Source organism: Polypterus senegalus, chromosome 1 (assembly GCF_016835505.1).
Source record: "Polypterus senegalus isolate Bchr_013 chromosome 1, ASM1683550v1, whole genome shotgun sequence".
Taxonomy (NCBI): domain Eukaryota; kingdom Metazoa; phylum Chordata; class Cladistia; order Polypteriformes; family Polypteridae; genus Polypterus; species Polypterus senegalus.
The window spans coordinates 172,232,732-172,255,867 of NC_053154.1; the positions used below are offsets into that span (position 1 = coordinate 172,232,732).

General features: G+C 39.2%; 1 protein-coding gene across 2 annotated transcripts in view; it reads left to right on the forward strand.

Annotated features, from left to right (window-relative positions):
* Positions 1–23,136, forward strand: part of sned1 (sushi, nidogen and EGF-like domains 1) — a 188,680-nt gene that overhangs the window by 73,034 nt on the left and 92,510 nt on the right. The window contains exons 7-11 of one of the 2 annotated variants that reach the window (XM_039763063.1): positions 14,471–14,584; positions 16,896–17,009; positions 19,026–19,142; positions 20,738–20,830; positions 22,361–22,474. In XM_039763063.1, the coding sequence (XP_039618997.1) occupies positions 14,471–14,584; positions 16,896–17,009; positions 19,026–19,142; positions 20,738–20,830; positions 22,361–22,474 (552 nt within the window). The remainder of the gene's footprint in view (positions 1–14,470; positions 14,585–16,895; positions 17,010–19,025; positions 19,143–20,737; positions 20,831–22,360; positions 22,475–23,136) is intronic. The other variant, XM_039763071.1, reaches the window with a different exon arrangement.

Consider the following 23,136-nt stretch of genomic DNA (forward strand, 5'->3'; position numbering starts at 1 on the left):
GTGCCCTGGATGTGCATCCCACAAATCTCCATCAACTGCAAGATGCTATCCTATCAATATGGGCCAACATTTCTAAAGAATGCTTTTAGCACCTTGTTGAATCAATGCCACGTAGAATTAAGGCAGTTCTGAAGGCGAAAGGGGGTCAAACACCGTATTAGTATGGTGTTCCTAATAATCCTTTAGGTGAGTGTATATATATATATTGTGATATTTGGCCGGCTTATCATCCCAGCCAATACCCCCAGGCTGCCAAATGGAGCCCTCCCTGCAGTATGGAGGTGCCCCGAAGACCAGAAGGGAATCATGGACGATGTAGTTTTTATTCTCAGCCCTGCTGGATACCTCAGGGGCCGCAAGAGGGTGCTGCAGGGAGGACCGAGGACTCATTTGTGCCCTATGACCCGGAAACTCGTCATAGGAAGAGCGACGGGCTTCCGGGGTGAAGAAAAGAACTTTTACCTGACCCGGAAGTGATTGAGGATCACATGGACTGGGGATTGAGAACTCTTCCGGGTCAGGGATTATAAAAGGACTGTGGGAGCTCCCAGACGGCGAGCTGAGCTGGGTGGAAGGGTGGCAACGCGTCTGGGAGCTGGAGGATTGGTTATTGTGTATTATTGTGATTTATATGAGTATTGTGGTGGAGAGTGTGCTTTGTGCACTGTGGAAGAGTAATAAAGTCAACTTGAGGAATTTTACCTGGTGTCTGGAGTCGTGGACATGGGTTCAAGGGAGTGAGAGCACCCCCTATCTACCACTATATATATATATATATATATATATATATATATATATATATATACATGAGGTGTGGCAGAAAAGTAATGAGACTGGCAACACTGCAAGCGATCTGGCAACGCTGCTCTGTTGTCCTTGATAGAGCACGTGTATCAGTACCCTCCCATAGCTCAGTGCGAGTTTCAACTCCTTCCGTTAACTACGTGATTTTTGTGACTGCTATTAGCAAAGTTGTGTTTTTGGTTGTGCGTCACGCAAAATGGAACAGCGGAATTTGGAGCAATGTTGTGCCATTAAATTTTGTGTTAAGCTTGGAGAATCGGCAAGTGTGACGTTTGAAAAGTTAAAACTAGCCTATGGGGAACATTCTTTATCCCAAGCTCAAGTTTTTCAGGGAGGCCTTCAACTTCGAAAACCAATGAAAACATCGAACGTGTGAACACTCTTGTGAGATCAGACCGTCGTTTAACATTAAGAATGTTGAGTGAACAATTAAATTTGAACAGATTTACCGTTCATCAAATTTTGACTGAACATTTTGCACATGCGAAAGGTCTGTGCCAAAATGGTACCGAAAAACCTCACAATTGAGCAGAAGGACAATCGAAAAAACACATTCCTGTGGTTCCCTAGCCCCCTTATTCACCTGACCTCAGTCCGTGTGACTTTTTCCTTTTTCCTAAACTGAAAAATGTCCTCAAAGGACGTCATTTCAGGACTTTAGAAAACATCCAAAAGAGTGTAACGGACATGCTGAAGACCATACCGGTTGAAGACTTCCAGCGCTGCTACCAACAGTGTGAACAACGTCTCCATCGGTGTGTAGCTGCCCAAGGGAACTACTTTGAAGGGGATAACATTGATGTTTGAAAAAAATAAAAACTTTTGTAAATAAAAAATCAGTCTCATTACTTTTCTGCCACACCTCATATATATATATTGTGAACGGTACCCGGGCACAGACAGGCGGACATGTTGTTGTAAAACCACCACACGTTTATTTACAATCTATTTACAATATATCGGTCACCAAGACCCCAAACAATGGTCACAAAGACCCAGTCACGTGCACAAACCCCAAACTCCCAATGTCCTGGCCACAATGCCTTTCTTCGGGCCGCCTCCACTCTCCACTGCTTCGTCCTCCTTCCACCCGACTCCAGCACTGAATGACGGGAGACGGCCCCTTTTATGAAGGACCCGGATGAGCCCCAGGTGTTCCCGGCAATCTTCTGGCCACGCCCCAGCGTGGCGGAAGTGTCGGCTGTCCTCCCGGCTGCTCCCCGGGCACCGTCTCAAGTCTTCCCCCCAGCACTTCCTGGTGTGGCAGGAGTGCTGGGGAAACAATCCCCAAGGCATTGGGGCGCCTCCTGGCGGTGGCCACGGGCCCCTACAGGGAAGAGCTTCCAAGCCCTTGACCCGTGGCTCCCAAAGCAACCCGAAGGCGCACACCACGTGATCAGGCGGGCTCTGACCCTCTTCCGGTCCCTCCAGGCGTCCCGGCCGGGTCATAGCCCCTGGCATCCCTGACAATATATATTGTGGCAGTAGGGGGCAGTAGTGCACTCTTGAACCCTCAGGTACAACTCCAGACACTAGGTAAAAGTCCACGACCTTTTTATTTTTTCCCACAGTGCACCAAGCACCTTCCACACTACTCATAAATAAACTCTTTAAACAAACCACTACTATTAAACTCTCCTCCTCGCCCAGACACTTTGCTCCTCCACCTCCCAGCACAGCTCAGTGTCCGGACTGAGGCACCGTCCTTTTATAGCCCCTGACCCGGAGGTGTTCCTGTCCCAGCAGTCCACAGTTCCTTATTCCTTCCGGGTCAGGGCAATCAGTCTTTACTTCACCCGAGCACGCCATTCCTTCCCGTCACGTGACTGTGACGTACTCCCGGGTCATAAGGCACAACAGATCCCACAAGTCCCCCCACAGCGACTCCTGGTGGTCCCCAAGGTATCCAGCAGGGCTGTGTATAAACACTACAGAGTCCATAAGGCCCTGCTGGACCTCGGGCACGATCCTGCTGTCGGGAGAGCTCCTCCTGTCGGCCTGGGGTGCGGACGCCTGGGAAGCCGGCAGTCTTCCACAATATATATATATATATATATATATATATATACACATACAGTATATATATATACCCGCGCTTTGCAATGGAGAAGTAGTGTGTTAAAGAAGTTATGAAAAAGAAAAGGGAACATTTTAAAAATAACGTAACATGATTGTCAATATACAGTAATTGTTTTGTGAGTGTTATGAGCGTTGCTGTCATCAAGGATTTGATTATCATTATTTCTTTCAATCAGGTTTGTATTTGTAGGATGTGTTGTGTTCAAGTTACATTCCGTGTTTGTCAATCATTGTAAAGATAACAGGTTTCGATTCGTTTCTTACTGCATCAATAAACAGCTCGTCTTCCTCTCTATCTGAGACGTGACACACTGCATGCACGGGTTATTTTTACACTGTCTTCCTTTAGTGGGACATTGACTTTTTCCACCGTGTGTTTTGTTTCCGCAGTAGTTGCACTTATGAATATGCTTGTATGTGTCACACGCTTCATATTTTTTTGCTGCCTTCTCAATTGTGTAATTCGTTTTTTGTTCAGCACTCTTTGGAACTGTTGCTTTTTGTCTGTGCACTGCGTCAGTTCACGTGAGCCGCTCGGTGTACATGCATCGAAGGTTTCCAGCTGTACTGGTGCCATCTCGTGCTATTTTCACGGCTGTATTTAATGTTAGCTAAGACCCAGCACTTAAATGTTTCTCTCGCAGTTTCGCTGAGTTTGTGCCAAACACCACCCTGACCATCTCATCTTCGTCTGCATAAGCACAGTCCTTCACCCGTGAATATTTAGTGGCAGTGTTTCTATTGGATTGCCGCTGACGGACGGCCTTATATGGGCAGGCACTAAATTACGTGGGAGGCGTAACTCCGCCTCCCACAGCCATTGAGCAGAAGTCTATTATAGTATATGGACGAAAAAATAGGTTCCAGTTATGACCATTACGCGTAAAATTTCGAAATGAAACCTGCCCAACTTGTAAGTAAGCTGTAAGGAATGAGCCTGACAAATTTCAGCCTTCTACCTACACGGGAAGTTGGAGAATTAGTGATGAGTGAGTGAGTGAGTGAGTGAGTCAGTCAGTGAGTTAGTGAGTGAGTGAGTCAGTGAGGGCTTTGCCTTTTATTAGTATATATATATATATATATATATATATATATATATATATATATATATATATAAAAGGAAAGTGACACCCTTAAGAATTTGTTGATAAAGCAACATGAGATGATTGGCATCAGTGTGCATTCAAATTACCAAATTTGGAACTCTTCAACAGTAACTCATAGGCCAGACATCAAGTTTGCCATAAAAAGGTGATTACTAGACCAACCTGGGTTGTGGTGACCATATGGTCAATTTACTCTAGTTTTATAGAGGCCCGAATTGTTGGGCCCTATGAGGCAAGGGGGTAAGCTGAATGTTGCCATGATATAAGTTGGTTTTTATTTTTTCTCAGGTTTTACTTAAGCTAGAATATTCATCTTGGTGTTGTGTTGGAGGTTGAAAAATCCAAAGAATCCGTGTCTACAATCAGAATATTACTTAGAGCTTCCATTTTGACTTGACAATGGGCATCTCCATTTTGTGACACCGTGTCATCTATTTCCCATGAAATCTGACTCTGACTCTGATTTTTGGTTTATGATTTGGCTTTTGACCCTCGCTTTATCTTAACTCTGCTATTTCTCCTGTTTTTGCAGTCAGTGAAAATGTACTGTGGTACAAATTGGTAGAATAGCTGTGACAGTGAAACAGTAATGGAGATGAAACCAATAAATAACACAATACTTGTACAATTATGTTAAATCAGTTTTTTATTGTCAAAAGAGAAACCCACTTCATGTTTATTTTCATTGGAAAAAGGACATTAAATTCAAACCTAACTGGAAGTTGTCATCTAAAAAAGAGTTACTTCTAGGCAGAAAGGTGATAAAGAGACTGGGAGATGAAAAACATTAATGGAAGAAGGCAGAGATGAAGCCAAGAACAAGATTTAGATCAGTAGAAGTAAAAATATCAAGCATCAAGTACAACATGTACAAAGCTTGCAGGTTGAAAAGGCAAGCAAAATATCCTCATACTAACTTGTTTTTATTACCACTAACTATCCAAGAATTAAGTTGTTTGTATTTCACAGTGAATCCAGAATTCAAATGACAGAAGCTGTTCACCATAATTCTATATACAGTAGGTGGAATGTCTATTATGGGTCATAGTTTTATAGATAGATACTTTATTTATCCCAAGGGGAACTTCACAAGCGCTTGAAGTTGACTGCTTGACTAAACGAGTCTCGGCATGTGAAAATTCATGTCCAAGTTGTAAAAAGTAGTAAAAAATGTCCAGGGAACGAGTCCACATAAAAGAAAGTGATAGGAGTGATCAGTAAAATAGAGAAAAAAGGTAGAAAAAATAAAGTCGTACATGGAGCTATTGGAAAGGCTGCCACTCGCAGCAGTGCCTGAGTCAATGCCAATTTTATTTTTAGTTGTTAATACTGTATTTTGCAGTCTTTGGCTTTGCCTCTAAAAAAGTGGAGATGTTGCATAAGTTTTAAAGATCAAGAAATTTAATAATCTGGTCTCTTTTTTTGATTTAGTTAATTTTGGAATACTTAAATTTAGAAAAACATTTTCTCATGGTGCAATTTTGTTGTGCCACGATTGCTTGTAGTTTGTAATGTAGGGGTGCCAGGCTGGTGCTAGGCAAGATGTCCAGGAGTGCGAAACACATGACAATTACTGAAATAATATAAAGGTCAGCATCATACACTCCTTTACTTGTCCAAGTTTGTGACTAATTCAATACTTAAAGGAGCCCTCTCCTTTTCCCTCCCCAAGAAACATGTGCAGCCATGTAAAATAATATTATTAACAAACGATTCTGTCTTATTAATGAAAAAAAAAGGTGAAAAGCAATCTGTACAGATACATGTGGCAACAAAAATGATATCTGTAACTTCAAACAATTAAATGAGCCAGTCTCATGCCAGTGTTTCTTAGCACTGTTAAAGTGTGTCCCAAGAATGCAATTTTGCAAGCACAGTGATACATATATATAGTCACAGATTTGCACAGAAACAGAGGAGGTTGTAGAGACAGGAACTTTATTCAAACACTGCAAAACAAACATTTGTCTCTTTTAAAAGTTTAAACATGCTCCTTGACAGGACAGAGATTCAATCTCAATTAAAAGAATGCAAACTTCTTCTTCAAAGGAGCATGTGTCAGGAGCAAAGAATGTCTGAGAGAGAGAGAAGCAAACAATCAATTCCAAAACTGACAGTTGCTGTTCAGGCTTTTAAGTATGTGGAGTACCGCGCGGGACGCTTATCACACGAGAGAGCCGCAAGTGGCCTAGCAAGTAGGGTAATGAGCAATATGAAGGTAGTCTGTCAATGTTTTCAGGAGGGGTTTTCCCAGGAGCGTCTGTATCCTCTAGGGGTGTGATCAGCCCCCCAGCTCACAATATATATTTTCCCGGCCAATACCCCCACGACACTAGATGCAGTCCTCCCTACAACATAGAGGTACCCCGAATTCCAGCAGGGCATCATGGACCATGGAGCTCAGCTTCACAGCCCTGCTGGATACCGTGGGGGCCGCCAGGGGACGCTGCAGGGAGACATGAACATTGTTTCTATTATAGCCCGGAAGTACTTACAAGTCACAGGGATGGAAGAACTAAAGTATTTCCGGGCTGAAGAAAGGAAGTTTTCGTCTGACCCGGAAGTGCTATGAAATCACATAGACTGAGGGACAGAAGCACTTCTGGGTCAAGGACTATAGAAAGGACTGTGGGAAACCCAGCAGACTGAGCCACAGTTGGGAGGAAGTGTGACAGAGCTGCTGGGTGGAGAGGAGGATTGATTATTGTGTTTTTGTATTGATTATTGTTATTATTGTGGAGTATTGTAGAGGTGGAGGTGCTTTGTGCACATTATTAGAAATATTAAAATCATTTCTTTACTTTATCTGGTGTCTGGACGTGTTGTTTGCGGGTGTCACGGGGCATCAGCAACCCTTGCTGTCACAATATATATATTGTGGGAGCCAGCTTGACCATAGACAGACAGACACCATTTTTAAGTCCACCACACATGGTTTATTTACACTATAAATCTATTTGGATGCAGTCCATCCCGCTTGAAGAAGCGCGGCCTTTCCCAAAAACGATCCCAGTTGTCTATAAACCCGATGTCTTGATTCTCGCAGAAGCCTCTCAGCCAGTTGTTTAAACCCAGCAGACGACTGTAGTATTCATTCGATCGTCTGACGGGAGGTAGTGGACCCGAGATGAAGATTTTTGCGGATGGGGTCCTCTCCTTCGTGTCTTCAACTAGTGCTGCGAAGTCAGCCTTGAGAACCTCTGACTCTCGGTGCCTTATGTCGTTTACGCTGGCATGTAGAATGATGGATCCAATTGCCCTCTTGTGCTTCTGGTAGAAGGTCGGCGCCCGCCTCATCACATCTCGAACTCGAGCACCGGGAAAACAAGAAACAAAGGATTTTCGATTAGGGCACATGATATTCAGGTTTCGTACAATCGAATCACCTACCACGATTACATCACCTGGGGTTGAAGGCAGACTGGGGACGCGGAGAGGGTCGAATCGGTTCTGGATTTGAATGCTCGCCTAATAAGTAATAACGAAGCGCTTTCACCACCCATTTAATCACCAAACATTCTTTCTCAATAGTCAAATAATTGCGTTCCCTGGGAAGCAATTTTCTACTTAAATATGTGATAGGGTGCTCTTCCCCATCAAAAACCTGGGAGAGGATGGCATCTTCACCAAATGCACTTGCGTCCGTCTGTAGAACAAGAAGTCGGGATTCCACAAAACCAGATAGGAAGACAAAGCAATTTTTAAATCACAAAAAGAACACTCACAAATTTCTGTTCATAAAATAGGGCTTTTTTTCAGCCTTTAGTAAGAAAGAGGAGCAGCCCTATTTGCAAAGTCGGGGATAAATCTTAAATAACCAGCAAGCCTAAGAAAAGCGTGTGTTTCTGCATTTTTGGCGGGGGGTAAGCAAGCATCTCTTTCACTTTTCTAAACTGTGGCCGAAGTAAACCCTTGCCCATGGAATAACCCAAATAATGAGTCTCAGACATACCCAATTTACACTTCTTAGGGTTAATTATCAAGCCAGCTTTCAAGAACAGCCTGAAGACGTTTTAATGCGTATGCCAATCATTGCTGAAAATCACAACATCATTAAGGTATGCCCCGGAATTTTCAGAATGAGGGCGCAAGATCTGATCCATCATATGCTGGAAAGTTAGAGGTGCCCCATGAAGATCAAACGGGAGTCTCGTAAATTCATAAAGTCTGTCAGGAGTTGCAAATGCTGTTTTCTCACAACTGCCAGTCTCAAGAGGCACCTGCCAGTAACCTTTCGTGAGATCTAGCTTGGAGATATGACACCTGACCCAGTTTTTCCAACAGTTCGTCAACACGGGGCATTAGATAAGCATCAAATTTAGAGACTTTATTCAAGCACCTGAAATCGATACAGAAGTGAACCGAACCATCTTGCTTTGGGACTAATACGACCGGACTACATCAATCAATTTTACTTTCACGAATTACGTCCAATGGCAGCATCTTCTTATCTTCTTCAGGCACAATATTCTGTCACACTTTCGGGATCCGAAACGGCCGCATCTGCCCTCGAACTCTGGGTTCAGTAGTAATTTTGTGTTCAGCAACGTTAGTCACGCCTGGCAAGTCCGAAAAAACATCAGTGTTCCATTCAATCAAAAATAACAATTCTGTCTTTTGCGAGTCAGTCAAATCGTCACCAATGGCAACATCTGTCTCAGAGACAGCGGCCAAGGAAGTGTACATTCCCTGCGGATCATGTCACTCCTTAAAGAGATTAACGTGTAAAATCTGGAATGGTTTACACTGGCCTGGTATTCTAACCTTGTAATTCACTGGACCCATATGCTCCTCAATAATGGCAGGGCCCTGCCATTTAAGCTAGAAATTTGTGCGGGTCAGATGGAATCAGTACCAACACACGATCACCAGGTTTGAATTCACGGAGCTTACAGTGCCTATCGTAAAGACGTTTCTGCACACGTCACTGATGGTCCACAGCAATAGAAGAAAGATTAGAAATTCTATCTTGCAACGAAATTACCCGATTTGCAAAGCTTGGTCCATGAGCTGTTGTCTTGTTTTCTATCCATTCTTCTCATACAACATCCAGGATGCCTCACAGGCACCTGCCAAATAACAACTCAAAAGGACTCAAGCCAGTGGACACCTGCGGCAATTCCCGCACAGTAAATATAACAAAAGGCAGGACAGAGTACCAAGATGTTGGATCATCATGAGCGACTCGCCTGATCATCTGATTTATATATATATATATATATATATATATATATATATATATATATATATATATATATATATATATATACTACGGGGCTTAGCCCCCTGCTTGCTTTGCTCGCCAACACCTGTGTTTGGTTTTCCAGATACACACTTGTAAGATTTTTTTCTTTAAATTGTTGCTATTTCATTAATTTCAATTTTATTTCAGAACTTCTGTAAAAACAATATTTGGAATCTGTCATGTCCCAATTTGCTGAATCTATTAAATGAGGTCTGTGAGACTTGTGTTTAATGACCATAATGTTTAATGTACCATAATTTAGGATAGGTTTCTCTGTTTGGAATTTCAGCACAGACAAAACGTGGTCACCGCCAGGGAGCATCCCAATGCCTTTGGAACCCTGGACCTCAGCACTTCTGCCACACCTGGAAGTGCTGGAGGGAAGAGGAGCAGGGAAACCCGGAGTGCTTCTGGGGATACTCCTGGCACTTCCGTCACACGGGGGCATGGTGGTGGAAGATTGCCGGGAAGCACCTGGAGCACATCCGGGGAATTATAAAAGGGGCCACCTCCCTTCATTCAGTGCTGGAGTCAGGTGGAAGATGGACAAGGTCTGGAAGGAGGCAAAGAGGTGGCCTGAAGAGAAGGCATTGGGTTGTTGAGGGCCTGGTCTTTTGAGGGTGATTGGTGCTGTGGAACTGGGTTGTGTGTGTCACTGATTTGAATATACAGTGATCCCTTACTATATCGTGCTTCGACTTTCACGGCTTCACTCCATCGCGGATTTTAAATGTAAGCATATCTAAATATGTATCACGGATTTTTCGCTGGTTCGCAGATTTCTGAGGACAATGGGTCTTTTAATTTATGCTACATGCTTCCTCAGTTGGTTTGCCCAGTTGATTTTCATACAAGGGACGCTATAGGCAGATGGCTGAGAAGCTACCCAATCAGAGCACGTATTACATATTAAATAAAACTCCTCAATGATGTACGATGTGCTTCCCGCGAGGTGCTTGATTGTTTGCATTTTCTCTGTCTCTCTCACTCTCTCTGCCTGCCGGAGGGGGTGTGAGCAGAGGGGCTGTTTGCACAGAGGCTGTTTGCCTAGAGGATACGGAAGCTCCTCTAAAAAATGCCGCTTTATCGCGGTGCTTCAGCATACTTAAAAGCACGTATTGATTTTTTGATTGTTTGCTTTTATCTCGCTCTCTCTCTCTGACGGTGCACCTTTGAAAAGAATATATGTTTGCATTCTTTTAATTGTGAAAAAGAACTGTCATCTCTGTCTTGTCATGGAGCACAGTCTAAACTTTTGACTAAAGGGTGTTATTTCATGTCTAGAGGGCTCTAATAATGTTAACAGTGTGGGAGAGTTTATAAGGGCTTAAAATATATAAAAATAACCATACAAACATATGGTTTCTACTTTGCAGATTTTCATCTATCGTGGGGGGTTCTGGAACGCAACCCCTGCGATCGAGGAGGGATTACTGTAGTGTAAATAAACATGTGTGGTGCTTAAAACATCATGTCTACCTGTATGTGTCCAGGCTGTTCCCCACAAGAGATATAGATATATATTATTTTTTTTACTTATTACTAGTTTGTGGCAATTTTTGTATTTTGTTTCTTGTTATTGTTTCATTTGCGTCTTTTGTTGCTTGAGGCAGAGCTTACTCAGATCACATTTTTGGCCACAATAGTCAGTCCAGCATAGTTGGCAGATTCTTCCCTAGACCTCAGGGACAATTATAACACTATTGCAACATTATAAACCACTCAAGTCTAGTTCAGTTCCTCCATCCCCATTAACTTCAACACATTTTGTGGAGTTTGGCGAAGTTCCTTAGCATTTCTGTCTATCATCTTTTAGCATCTCCTGAATTTGAAGGTTGCTAAAACATATTTTAAAAAATAACTCTCCATTGACTGTACGCTGTGACTGATATAAACAGTACTGAAATGTTTCAGATATGCTATATTAAGGAGATGACTTGTGTTTTTGATACACTAACGCAAAGGGTGATTACTCAGAAAATTCCTAATGGAGGGAGATGCCCCCTTTCCTCTAACTCACGGTACATGCTATTAGATGTACTGTCTCTGGGAATTAGCAAGATGCAAATGGAGAATGAAACGTGAACAATAAATCATACAAAAAGGAACAGGACACCAAAACAAAGGGGTCTAGGCAGGCCCAAGTTATAGCAACTGCCTAAGATGCCAAAATTCTAAGAGGCACCAAAAAAAGGGCGGGGTGCCTTTTTTACAAAAAAAAAAAAAATTAATATACACAATTAGATCACATTCTTCTACCAAACATTTTCTCAACTAACATCTAATTTTTTTTTACTTAAAACCGTGCTAACATTTAAATAACATTTGCACTTGAGCGGCATTATTGGATCAATAATCTTCTTCTCACTCTCATACAAAATTTGCATCATTTGGTGCTTGCAAAGTTTCAGGCTACTCATAAATCATAACAATTAATTCAGTACAGGTTTAAAGATATTCCCAGTTCCCCTGTCTTGTAAAAAATAAAAAAAACAAAAGTATCAGTCTCTGCAAAATCATTTCTTTAATTAGACAACCTCCCATTCAACACAATATGAAAGTCATTTATGGTTAATTTAACTCACATATCTTCCTGTTGACGATATTGACAACAGAGCTCCACTGTGGCCTAGCGAGGGAAGGAGCGCTGTCAAGACCAGTCCATAAGGGGGGGCGTGGGATTTGTATCATTTCTCTTATTTATGTTAAAATGCTGGTATACTAGAAGAGAGAAAAAATGAGAATGCTTACTATGCCAGCTCAATATTCAACAAAAGTGAACGCTGCCCAAGCAATAACCATGTGAAAAATGAAAAGCTGACCAACAATTATTCCAATTTTGCTCTGTTAATTATTTTGGATAATATAATGATTATATATATATATATATATATATATATATATATATATATATATATATATATATATATATATATATATATATATATGGACTGCCTATGAGCCGTCTAGATGCTCTCAGAAAGCATACAAACCTGTCCATTAACTCTGATGAAGCAACTTGCATCATTTGGATACTCCTTTTCAGTTGTATAAGCTTCATTCATGCTTTGTCAGCAGCCTGGATGTCTCTCTTATAAACTATCTTGCCTAGACAACCAGTAACTCTTGGGCAAAAACAAAAATTGAAAGCTGAAGTTCTAAAAAAATACCAAAAACCTCTCACAAAGATTTACTTCAGTTTAAACTATCTACCATTAAGAATTTTTAATGACTCAAGAGATATTTATCCACTGAGGGTTAGTGAATATTGCAACCATCGCCATATTTATAGTGTAACTTTTGGTTACATTTTAGTAATGAGACATTCATAAAAATAAGTATTTTCACTTCAAATAAAATCTAACCATAAGATTAAAATCCTTACATAAAAAAAACACAAACCAAGTAAAAATATATTTGTTAAAAATAAATAATACCACAGTACTTACCATTCAACAGTTCAGGTTCATTCCTGTGAATGTAAATATATATTTTATATAATGTTATTATAAATATATGTAATGTTACTTCACATCTATGCCACTTGTGTTGTGAAGAGGGGGGCTGAACGCACTTCAAGGAGACACAGTCACTCCTCTGAAACCCCCTCTTAAACAGTGATACAATGGGAAACAAACAGTTTTTTTTTACCTCCTCTTTGCTCAATCAGCTGCTGGATTGTTGTTGCTGCTGCTGCTGCTGCTGCTGCTGCCATGCTGCCATGCTGCCATGCTGTGTGATCTGCATCTCGCGCAGCGCTTCAAATATTTAAAAGCCTGTACAGCAGCTGTCTTTGTCTTTTATTTCCGGCCCTGGGCGTGGTTAAATGTCTTGGCACAAAGTCTCATCTCGCGGGATGTGAGTTCTTGATATTTTAGTTTATAATTTAAAAATGGAATAAGAATCTGAAAATCTAACAACATCACATTAAAGTTTGATACATTCTGAAAAGAATGATACCAAACATATATATATAGGTTTTAAAATAAGCCTGATTTAATGCATGACATAAAAACACATAAAATCGTTGCACAAAATCATTGCACTTTTAGGCTTAGGATTTTATAAATATAGAGTAGATATATATATAAAGATAAGAATGGTAAGAAAGATTTTGAATCACCCGGTATAATTTATGAAAGTTCGCAAAGCATAGATATGTAACAGCCAGTTATGCAAGGTGTCATCTTTTCAGAGGGACTGACATCTTATGGTGGTGGAGTCCTATTTATGTTCGACCTGGAGGAAAAGACAGGTCCAAGACAGGTCCAAATAGGAAGAAGTGGAAGTGACATCAGGGCTCTTTGAGCTGTGGACTGAAGAAAGAAGAGACATTAGGTGACAGTGCCAGCTATTGACTCAGGGTGGAATTACTAGTTAATAATCCCTGAAGTCATCTCCTATAAATATATATATATGAATTCTTTTGATTGATTGATCATTCAGAAACACACAACTTAGAAACTTTACCAGAATCTACTGATATGAGTGTCAATGATTTATTTACTTCTATCACATTGCCAGAAGGAAGGAGTGAGAAAAGAAGCTGTCCAGGATGGCTGAGCTCTTTTATTATATTGTTTGCCTTTCTAAAGCAAAGGGTTTTGTATTTGTCCTGAAGAGAATACAACTCAGTGCTGGTATGATTCTGTGCAGTCCTGCTCTGATCAGGTGCCATACCAGGAGATTTTACAGAAAGTAGTCAGAAAATTCTGCACTTTTTTTTTTTAATAATGGAAGGCATATATTGCAAGAAAGTAAGTTTCTTGAGCAAATTCTTTTTACGATATTTCCTTTTGGGTTTTGTCCTCACTCTAGCCTGATTCCAACTTCTCTTTCTTGTTGTCCTCACTTCATCACTCATTCTTAACCACAACTCAGTGTGATTCTACTATAGAAAGATCAAATTGGTTGCATCAACAGTGATGATGTGAGGGAGGTGTCAACATTTTGAATTTCCAGGAACAACAAACAATTGACAGCCAAACAAACAGTAAGAAGTAACAGAAATAGCATAAAAAATGTACTGAAGCAGCTGCTCATCCTGAAAATATTATATGTTGCCTTCATCCCTGAACTGAAAAAGTGGAGCATGGAAAAGATAAGTGGAAGGATTCATTTATATGCATTTGTGTTATAATTTGAATAAATTAGCATTATATGGCATCATTACATCATTGACGGGCAGGAGCCAGAGCAAGCACAACAATAATAATATGTGATCTTTCTTCCATAGATGTGAATGAATGTGAATGCAATCCTTGTAAAAATGGAGGGACATGTGTTGAAGGAGCTGGAAATTTCTCTTGCTTGTGCAACCCTGGTTATAATGGCCTTACCTGTGAGACAGGTGAGTGAAGGTGGCACTAAAGAAGTGTTCTGTACTCAGAATGAGGAGAGTGCTGTAAGTGACCCATCAAGTTATTCACACTCATTTGTCAAAGTTATTAGAAATAAAAATACTGTGTACATTTCAAGGTTATTCAGGACTAGAAGCAGCACTCGGATTAGCACAGGTAAGTAATTTCAAGCTCTTGTCAGTTTGTCTGGTAGTCTGGCTTCAGTCTGTTCTGGTGTTTCACTCAAGCTTATTATAGTATTGCCTTTTAATATTAGTTTTGATTTATAATCTTACTTGGAAATTCAGTTTATTTTAAGTTTTCCTTAATTGTGTATTTTTCGTTTTAATTTAGGTTTTTTTTTCTTTTAGTTTCAGTTGTAGTTTTAATAATTTTGGTATGGTTAAAGAGCTACTAAGGAGTTTAGTTTTGTGTCACAATCAGACAGAACTGTACACTTAATGGGTTTGGATATGAGTTTAATGTTAATGGAAGCTTACTACACTACAGATAGTTTACTATCTGGCTTTGTTTTTATCTGTTAAAAAAACAAGAATAATCAAAACCAGATACTGAATATGAACAATTTTATACAGTTTTATATTTTTTAAATATTTTCTATGTCATTTGTGCTGACTGTTGGCACTTTTCATCTTTTCCTTTTCTTGAGCAGAATGGAACATTTTGTGATGGAATTTAGGTGAATTTTAAGGTTTGAGGGTGTTTTACTCTAAATATCTACAGCACACAACATATCCTGCTCCAAGACAATGTGCTTGCATTTAATGCCTTCAATAGTGTATTAAAAATCTCCCAAAGTGAGATTTGTGTTTTTTTCTACCAGCCATATTTATAGACAGAATTTTGACACCTTCAGGTCTGAAAAGATATTATAAATCAGAGAATAGATTCTACTGTGTTCTGACAGGTGTTATCATGAAAATCATGGGGGGCTCAGGAAGAGTAGGGCTCTTAGGCTTGATGCATTGTGCAGACCTCACCTAGCTGTCCTGAGGGAAACAAAGAAAAACAAACATTTAGTGTCAAGGGCTAGGGGCAGTAAGACTTGAATACCCCACGCATAAGAACAGTAAACCTTTAATGAACAGAGCAAAAGCAGATAACAGGAGTATGGCTACTCCCTCATAATTTTTCTCTACATGTTGTAAATGTTTTGTTGACCAGCACATCCCAATTTCAGGCATTTGAATTACATCTTGATATATAAGAAGTGAGTAGAAATACAGCAGTTCAATAACGGACATCAGAATTGTGCAGCCTGGAATTTGGTTTAGTCTGTGCTGCTGTATTAAATACTGTGTACCTACTTCATCTTGGGCTCAGTCAGAATTACAGCTAACATGCCATCATTATGAACAGACTGAAATTTGCCATCATTATGAACAGACTGAAATTCTGTAAGGGATTATCTGTATCTAATTCATCTCCCTTGAGCCCTTGACTAACTGGGCAGATTCAAAGCAAAGTCATCACCTTGGCATGCTTCACTAACACTTGAAGCATAATCTATCATGCTGTCACTATCTGCTCCTGTGGATCTGTCACTGTTATCACACAGCAAATCGCTTTCTTCATCACACACTTTACACTCCCATATTCAGCTTGCTCTGTCAACGCAAATGCTGTGTCAACACCTGCCTTCCGTCACCCACCGCTGATCACTGGATGAATATATGCAGCATGGCTTGTGGTGGATGACTTTCTGTTTTAGAGTTAAAAGTTACAAGAGTTAAAGACTAACAGCAGAAAAATGTATTCAAAAACCAAATTTGAAATTCTTAGTAATATATTTTGATTAATTTTGGGATCGCTGCAGCTTAGGTTAACCCTTGCGTAAGTCCGGTTGTGACAAAAACTAAAAATATTTTTAGTAAATTATTATTTTATTTCAGTATTTCAGTCTTTTCAGCTCCTTTAATAGTTTAGTTTAGTTTAGGTTTTCCATTTTGGTTTTGTTAATTATTTTATTTCAATTTACGAAAATGTTTTTTTATTAATTGTTTCATAGTTTAATAACCTTAGGATCACTTGCTCTGAGCTACCAGGTGGCACTCTTCTTCGAACTGTAGCAAAAAGCGAAAAAAACAAAACAAAACAAAGGTAGTCATGGGGTCAAAAGTTTGGGTCACAATCTTCGACCTGATCAAATTAGGGAGGTGTTCACATTTTGTCTGGAATTGGTCGAACAGTGTGGATTTATATACCAGACACACAAAGGTTTTGACCTTTACATATTAGATAAAGAGAATTTAGCTTGAGATTAAAATACACTGAGTGATTTGCAACTTTATTTTTCCTCAGATGTTGATGAATGTGAAAGCAGTCCCTGTGTAAATGAGGGAACTTGTATTAATGGAGTGAACCATTTCACTTGTTTGTGCAAACTTGGCTACACAGGGCTTACCTGCGAAACAGGTGAGTAGAGGTCTTCAATTGTGTGACTTCACTTTTGACATCTGGAAAATAGAAGATATTTTATGGTTTATTTAATTTATTTTATAATATGCGGTTAACATATTATATTATCGCAGGTTCTTTAGGATTTCCCAATTCCATTACTAGGTTGGTTTACTCTTTAACTTTTAGGTTATCACACATAGAGATACACACACACATAGGGATTCTGCAGACAAAGTCTCAGGTGAAAGCCTAATTGTCAGTCTCCCTGCAATATTCTATTTATAACCCCCTCACATTCATACATACTGTAGATATTCTTAAAAAGACAACGATAATGCCTAAGCGCATCTCACAATAATTTTATAGGAGCCCCTACTTAAGAACTTACTATCACCGACACTGGCAAACATGTGGAAGTCATAGTGACACAATTCAAAGTGGAACTCTTTTGGTTATGCCACTTACCAATAATATGCCCTGCTTTTACAGCAGTTGTCTCTTCTTTCAAGGAAAAACCTCTCAGCCTTGATAAACCCTATGGGCAAATAATGTAGCAACTCCCCATACAGGTATCTTAATTTTCAATTTATTATTTCAATCACACTAAATATAACAACAAAGTGAATACATTTTTATAAAGTGATATTTATTAATGTCCCATGTGGGACTTCGGGACATGTGATATTACACACATTTGATTGATTGGCTGTCCGAATGATGGATGACTTTATTCAAAGTTTTTGATCTGTTTATCTATCTCCATTTCCCATGCAATAAAATAATCGACAAAGTTTTTGATCTTCTTATGTCTCTCCGTTTCCCAACTTATAAAATAATCATTATGGCCAGGGGCATCATCTGGGTATTCTGTTTTGTTTACCTAGATGTTTTAAACTGATTGATTACAGGTACAATTCAGGAAGAGGAGATACTTTAAGCTAATTGCCCTTGTAAAATTAAGTTCATCTTGTTTGTTTGAGTAAAAATATAAGCATCTGCAATTTAAAATTGAAGATATGCCATTCCAAGACTCTACACATATCACTGAATATTATGTGCTAATTTACTTGTTAATGTCAATAAATATTTCACAATGCACCGTTTCTTCAAGAATTAGGCATGCTTTTAGACTGCTATTTAATTTGACTTTTCATCAACAAGGAGGGATGCAGGCCTTGCTGAAGAAGCGAGAGTATATTTAAGAAACTGATCGTATTTATTAAATAGAACTTATATAGAGGAAAGCGAGTTGAATAAGAATACATTAAATTGAAATGAATAAATTGCCTTAAGTGAATCTGGTCATTCAGTTTACCTGTGACAAACATCTGGAAAGTGTCATCAAAGTCCTTAATAGTAATTCAGTCCTGACAGAAATTTCAGATAGTCAATCTGTGCCACACCTAATGATGACTGTGAAGGTGCTTTACGTGAAGATTATCTATCAGGTACGCACACTTGCTGAATGATGCTATTCTGGTTGCTTCAGCAGCCAGCAGGAGCAAATTCACTGCTGTCAGACTAGAGGCAATAATAAGAAGCCATTAAAGGGACAAGTAATCTGTGGGAAATGTTTTTTGTAAAAACATTTCTGTTACATGGTTTCATCTCAGTGTAATTAATCATGGAGTGCTTTCACATGTTCAATGTATAAAGTAAAGACTGATTGATATCATTCTGTAATTAAAGATTATAAAAGACCACGAAAAATAAATCTTCATGACAAAGGTGTATACAATGAATGAACTGTACTTATAACTAAATAATTAGCTGTCATCGGGTTGTCACATGATCTGTATTTTTTGAAATAGAAAGTAAAATCACCCTACAATACTGATTTGTCTGTACCTTTCAATACTGATTTGCTTCTAGTTCTATTTATACCTTTCCTAAGAAGCTAGTTCTGCATTGTAGTGAATCCTAGAATTGGCCATCATGGGCTCTGAATAATCCAAATGCTCCACACTATGATTTTATCTCTTTTAATAACTGGACCTTCAGAGTCAATTCTTTTTACTTTCTATCCTACAGAAGAGAAGGATTCCTGTTCACAAAAGCAATGCCAAAATGAAGGATCTTGCTTAGAAGTTAATGGTACAATGACCTGTGTCTGCAACCTAGGATTCACCGGGGAATACTGCGAGGAAGGTAGTCTTCAGTTTGAACTTTTGCACTTTAAAAGACAAAACATTATTGGCTGAATTGTATACTTTTCTGCACCAATAAAAAAGTAGGGAATTACTATTATCTTCTGCTGGTATCACCTTGAATCACTTCCTTCACATGTGAAAGAAATAAATTGGAAATATATTTAAAGAAAGCAATTTTGTCCTCAAATAGGACCTCTTTGAATATTTAAATAGTTAATCAAACTGAAGAACCAGGTGGGAGGAAGCTTTTCCATTACGTCTTTAATTTCTGTTCATGAAGAGGAAAACACCCTGTTAACACTGCCTACTATGGGTTGATTTCCCAAGCAGAGATGCCACAGAATGCACAGAATGGTTAGAGAATAGAGACAGAAAGTCATTCTTATAGAGAACTGAATTTGCATAACAGTGTTTACTCTGATTAGTTTAGTAGCTTGAATTCACTCTAATTGGCTTAAGAGACATGGATGTTTCCAGCAGAGAGCATAACCAGCTTTCATACCCCAAAATAAAAGTCTCATTTCGCTATATTCTTGGGTCTTACAGTACTTTCCAATACTTCTTGACTTCCTGTGTATGTGACATCGGTCAAGTCTTACTGGGTACATGACACTCAGCCAATTTCTTGAACCATCACTAAGAACCAAGCTGTTCTTTATTGTTCATATGACCTTTATCTGGTTTCCTGATATGCTTAGACTATATTTATAAACCTTTATACTACGTCTAAGTTAAATGCTATATGTTTAATGTTTAAAGCATACCAGAACACTTTATATGCAATAATTATATTACCCCTAAATGACTATGTGACCCTTAAGTCTCATTCTTCTTCCACACACAACACATCTGTATTTTATTGATTGCATTTAACATGTCTGAGCAATCACAAGTTATTTCGACTGTATTTTTGTGTAAGAACAGCACCCAATTCTGCTTCTCTTTGATCATATAACTTTGTGTGAACAGATAATCCTATTTTTGTAAAGAGTTGTGTTTTGAAGTGTTATACAGTATTTAGTTGAAGGCTATAGTTATCCCCTTCTATTTTATGCAACTGTGCATGAGTCATACGCATATCATGTTTTACAGATGTATGGCTAGGAAAAAACTAAAAATATTAATAAAATTAAAGGACATACAATATATACAATGTTTACATATGCCAAAATGCTGCACTCAAGTCAATACATGTTTTAATAAGAGAATTCACATCTTACCTTTTGTCTTATCGTAACCTTTTACCTAATCACTACTGCAGATTTGATTGTTGAACACTGAAAGCTGAAATAGAAATTTAAACTTTAAAACAGATGTGAACATTGTCTTCATGGCACACTTGAGCTCTTTTTCAAAGCCCTTAGGTTTTGTTATGCGTAGTTTAGCCAGTTGTGCTCTATGGCCTAACATAATGGGAAATGTGCAGGGAGTCCTCCTCAAGTGCGGCTCAGAAGAGCCTTTTGGAGTTGGCCTCCTTAGAGTGGACTGTAGAGGACAAACAGACAACTAAGTCTTTTGTTCTTCCATGATTTCAAATGGGGGAAGTTCTTTGAAATCTCAGAGGTTTAAGTATAATTGTGATTGTTATTTCAGAGAAATGTCCTTGCCAAAATGGAGGCTTCTGTATAGATGGCAATTCTACCTGCGACTGTCCTTCTGGATTCACGGGCGACATTTGTGAGCTTGGTGAGCCTTTGTTTCCACTGAATTAAAAATAGAACTACACATGCAGTCGTACTATTATGGTAGCATTTGGTTCTGTTGTGTCAAAGTAAAACAATCCAGGAAAGGTCATGCTTGTTATCACTTTATGCACATCCTACTGTTAGGAAATGCATAAGTCTGGAATGAGCAGGGGCAAACAAATAACCAGAAGGTGAATTCACCTTAAAAAAGGATAAGTGATTGTGTGTCTGTCTGAGTGTCCGTCCGGTTGCTATGTCTCTATCATCACAAACCCACCATTACCATACCAAATAGCATATAACAGAGACATGTCCATTGCTTGGTGCATCGCAAATGTTAACACTGAGGTCTGCGTTGTTTATTTAGATTTCAACCTGTCATAGACAGCCCAGTTTATAACTATAGGGAAAGGCAGAATCTGCCAGAAACCAGAGAAGCAACCAAAACTAATCATCAGGGCCAGAACACAAAACAAAGTCAGGAAATAGGAAGAGAATCCTAGCCCTAAGTCTTCTTGATAGCAGTTTTTGGATACATACTACCACAAGGAAAGCAAGGTACACCATACAGTTTCATTAAATAAGGCTGAATTTGAGTTTGTTTGTTTCTCCAGAAATCTACACTGCTGAACCCATCACTGCAAGATTTTGCACAGGGGATGAACATATACTATATTTCTTTTCAAAAGTTGAATGGGTACCCCTGGTTGTGTTTATCTGGTATGCAATTCCACACTGTTGAAGAAATCTCCATCAATTTTGCACAGATTCCCCTCCGTAGTACTGAAATTTAGCTGCTGACCCCATCCCACATAGTACAGTTGATGCCCTCCTGGGCAGAGCTGGTTTGTACCCCCAGCACAGGCAGCAGCAGGTACCCCCTCTATTACAGAATAAGGATTTGATACTTAATGTGCAAAACAATATACCCTCATGGATGTGTACTGAACATAAATATGATCACCTGCAAAGTATGTTCATTTCTATTGTAATCTATTTTGCGTAGCACTCCATTGAGGTCACTGCTGTGCTAAGTGCAATAAAAAAAAAATCAAGATTTCTTTTAAAATGCTTTATAACACCCAAAACATGACAAGATGATATGACTCTTTAGACACAATTGTACAAACGTTGAAACAGAAAGTCTTGCTTGTTTTGCACCTTAAGCTAAAGAAGAAGCAAGAGACAAAGAACCCAAGTGTGGCTTAGTGGCTAATACATTAAACTTTAAATCAAAAGGACACCAAACGTAGTCCTCATCTCTGAGTTACTGTGAGACCCTGAGTAATTTTCCAGTTCAAAAATACATGTAAACAGTTTTACGATAGCTTTGTCATTGTAAATCTCCTTGGGAGGCTGTTCATTATAGAAAGGCACTATATAAAATAAATGCTGCTGCTATGCAGTCTAATCTTTGCTTTTATTTTTTCTTAATTTTGAGATCTGTAACAGAAGAATATGAATCTAGAAATGTTGGATGGATGAATCATATTTAACTCACTCATGCTTGTTTTCTTTTATTCTTTTACAGAAGTGACTCAGACAGCTTGCAGCCTCAGCATACCTTGCCCAGGTGGCGGGCCGTGTATGGAATATGGGGGCTCCTACCTGTGTACTTGTCAGACGGGAATGATTGAGGCAGAAAGTGAGTTGGGAGAAAGAGGTGTGGAGGCACTTCTAACAAGGTGATGAGCTATGTCAGAGGTAACTGTGATGGGGTATACCTGACACTCAGATATTGCATTGACCCCTGACATTTAGTGGCAATGACAGATGAAGATAACTGAACAATAATGGGATGATGAAACAAGATTGTCAAATCTATACCTAAAGTAGCAAGTTGAAAGGAAGAAAGAACACTGGACTTTTAATAGTATATTTATTATATGATAATTTAAAACTTGTGTATTAAAAGTTTGTGTTCTTTTATCTTCCTGGGGTTTTTAAGAATGGTTTTGGTGAGTGTGTGTGTATGTGTATGAGAATGTGCAAGGTCCGTGCCCAAGCTTTGGCTGCCAGTTATTCTACATATCAGGCTGAGAGATCATCCTGGGAGTACAAAATAGAAGATTAAGGAGAGGGGGATGCAATGCAGCATGTCACTGATTCGAGCTTTTAATGTTTTTTGTTTTTTGATTTGCTGTACTTACCTTTTGTTTTAACTGATTCTAACACGATGCAAGGTTAGCAGGATGATTACAGGATGATTGAGGTAGGTTAACTAATGCACTTCAGCTGCAGTGGCAGCCAGCAGTTCAACTGTAGTATATAAAGAGTGAGGGGTAAATGCGATAGGAGGGAGAAAAA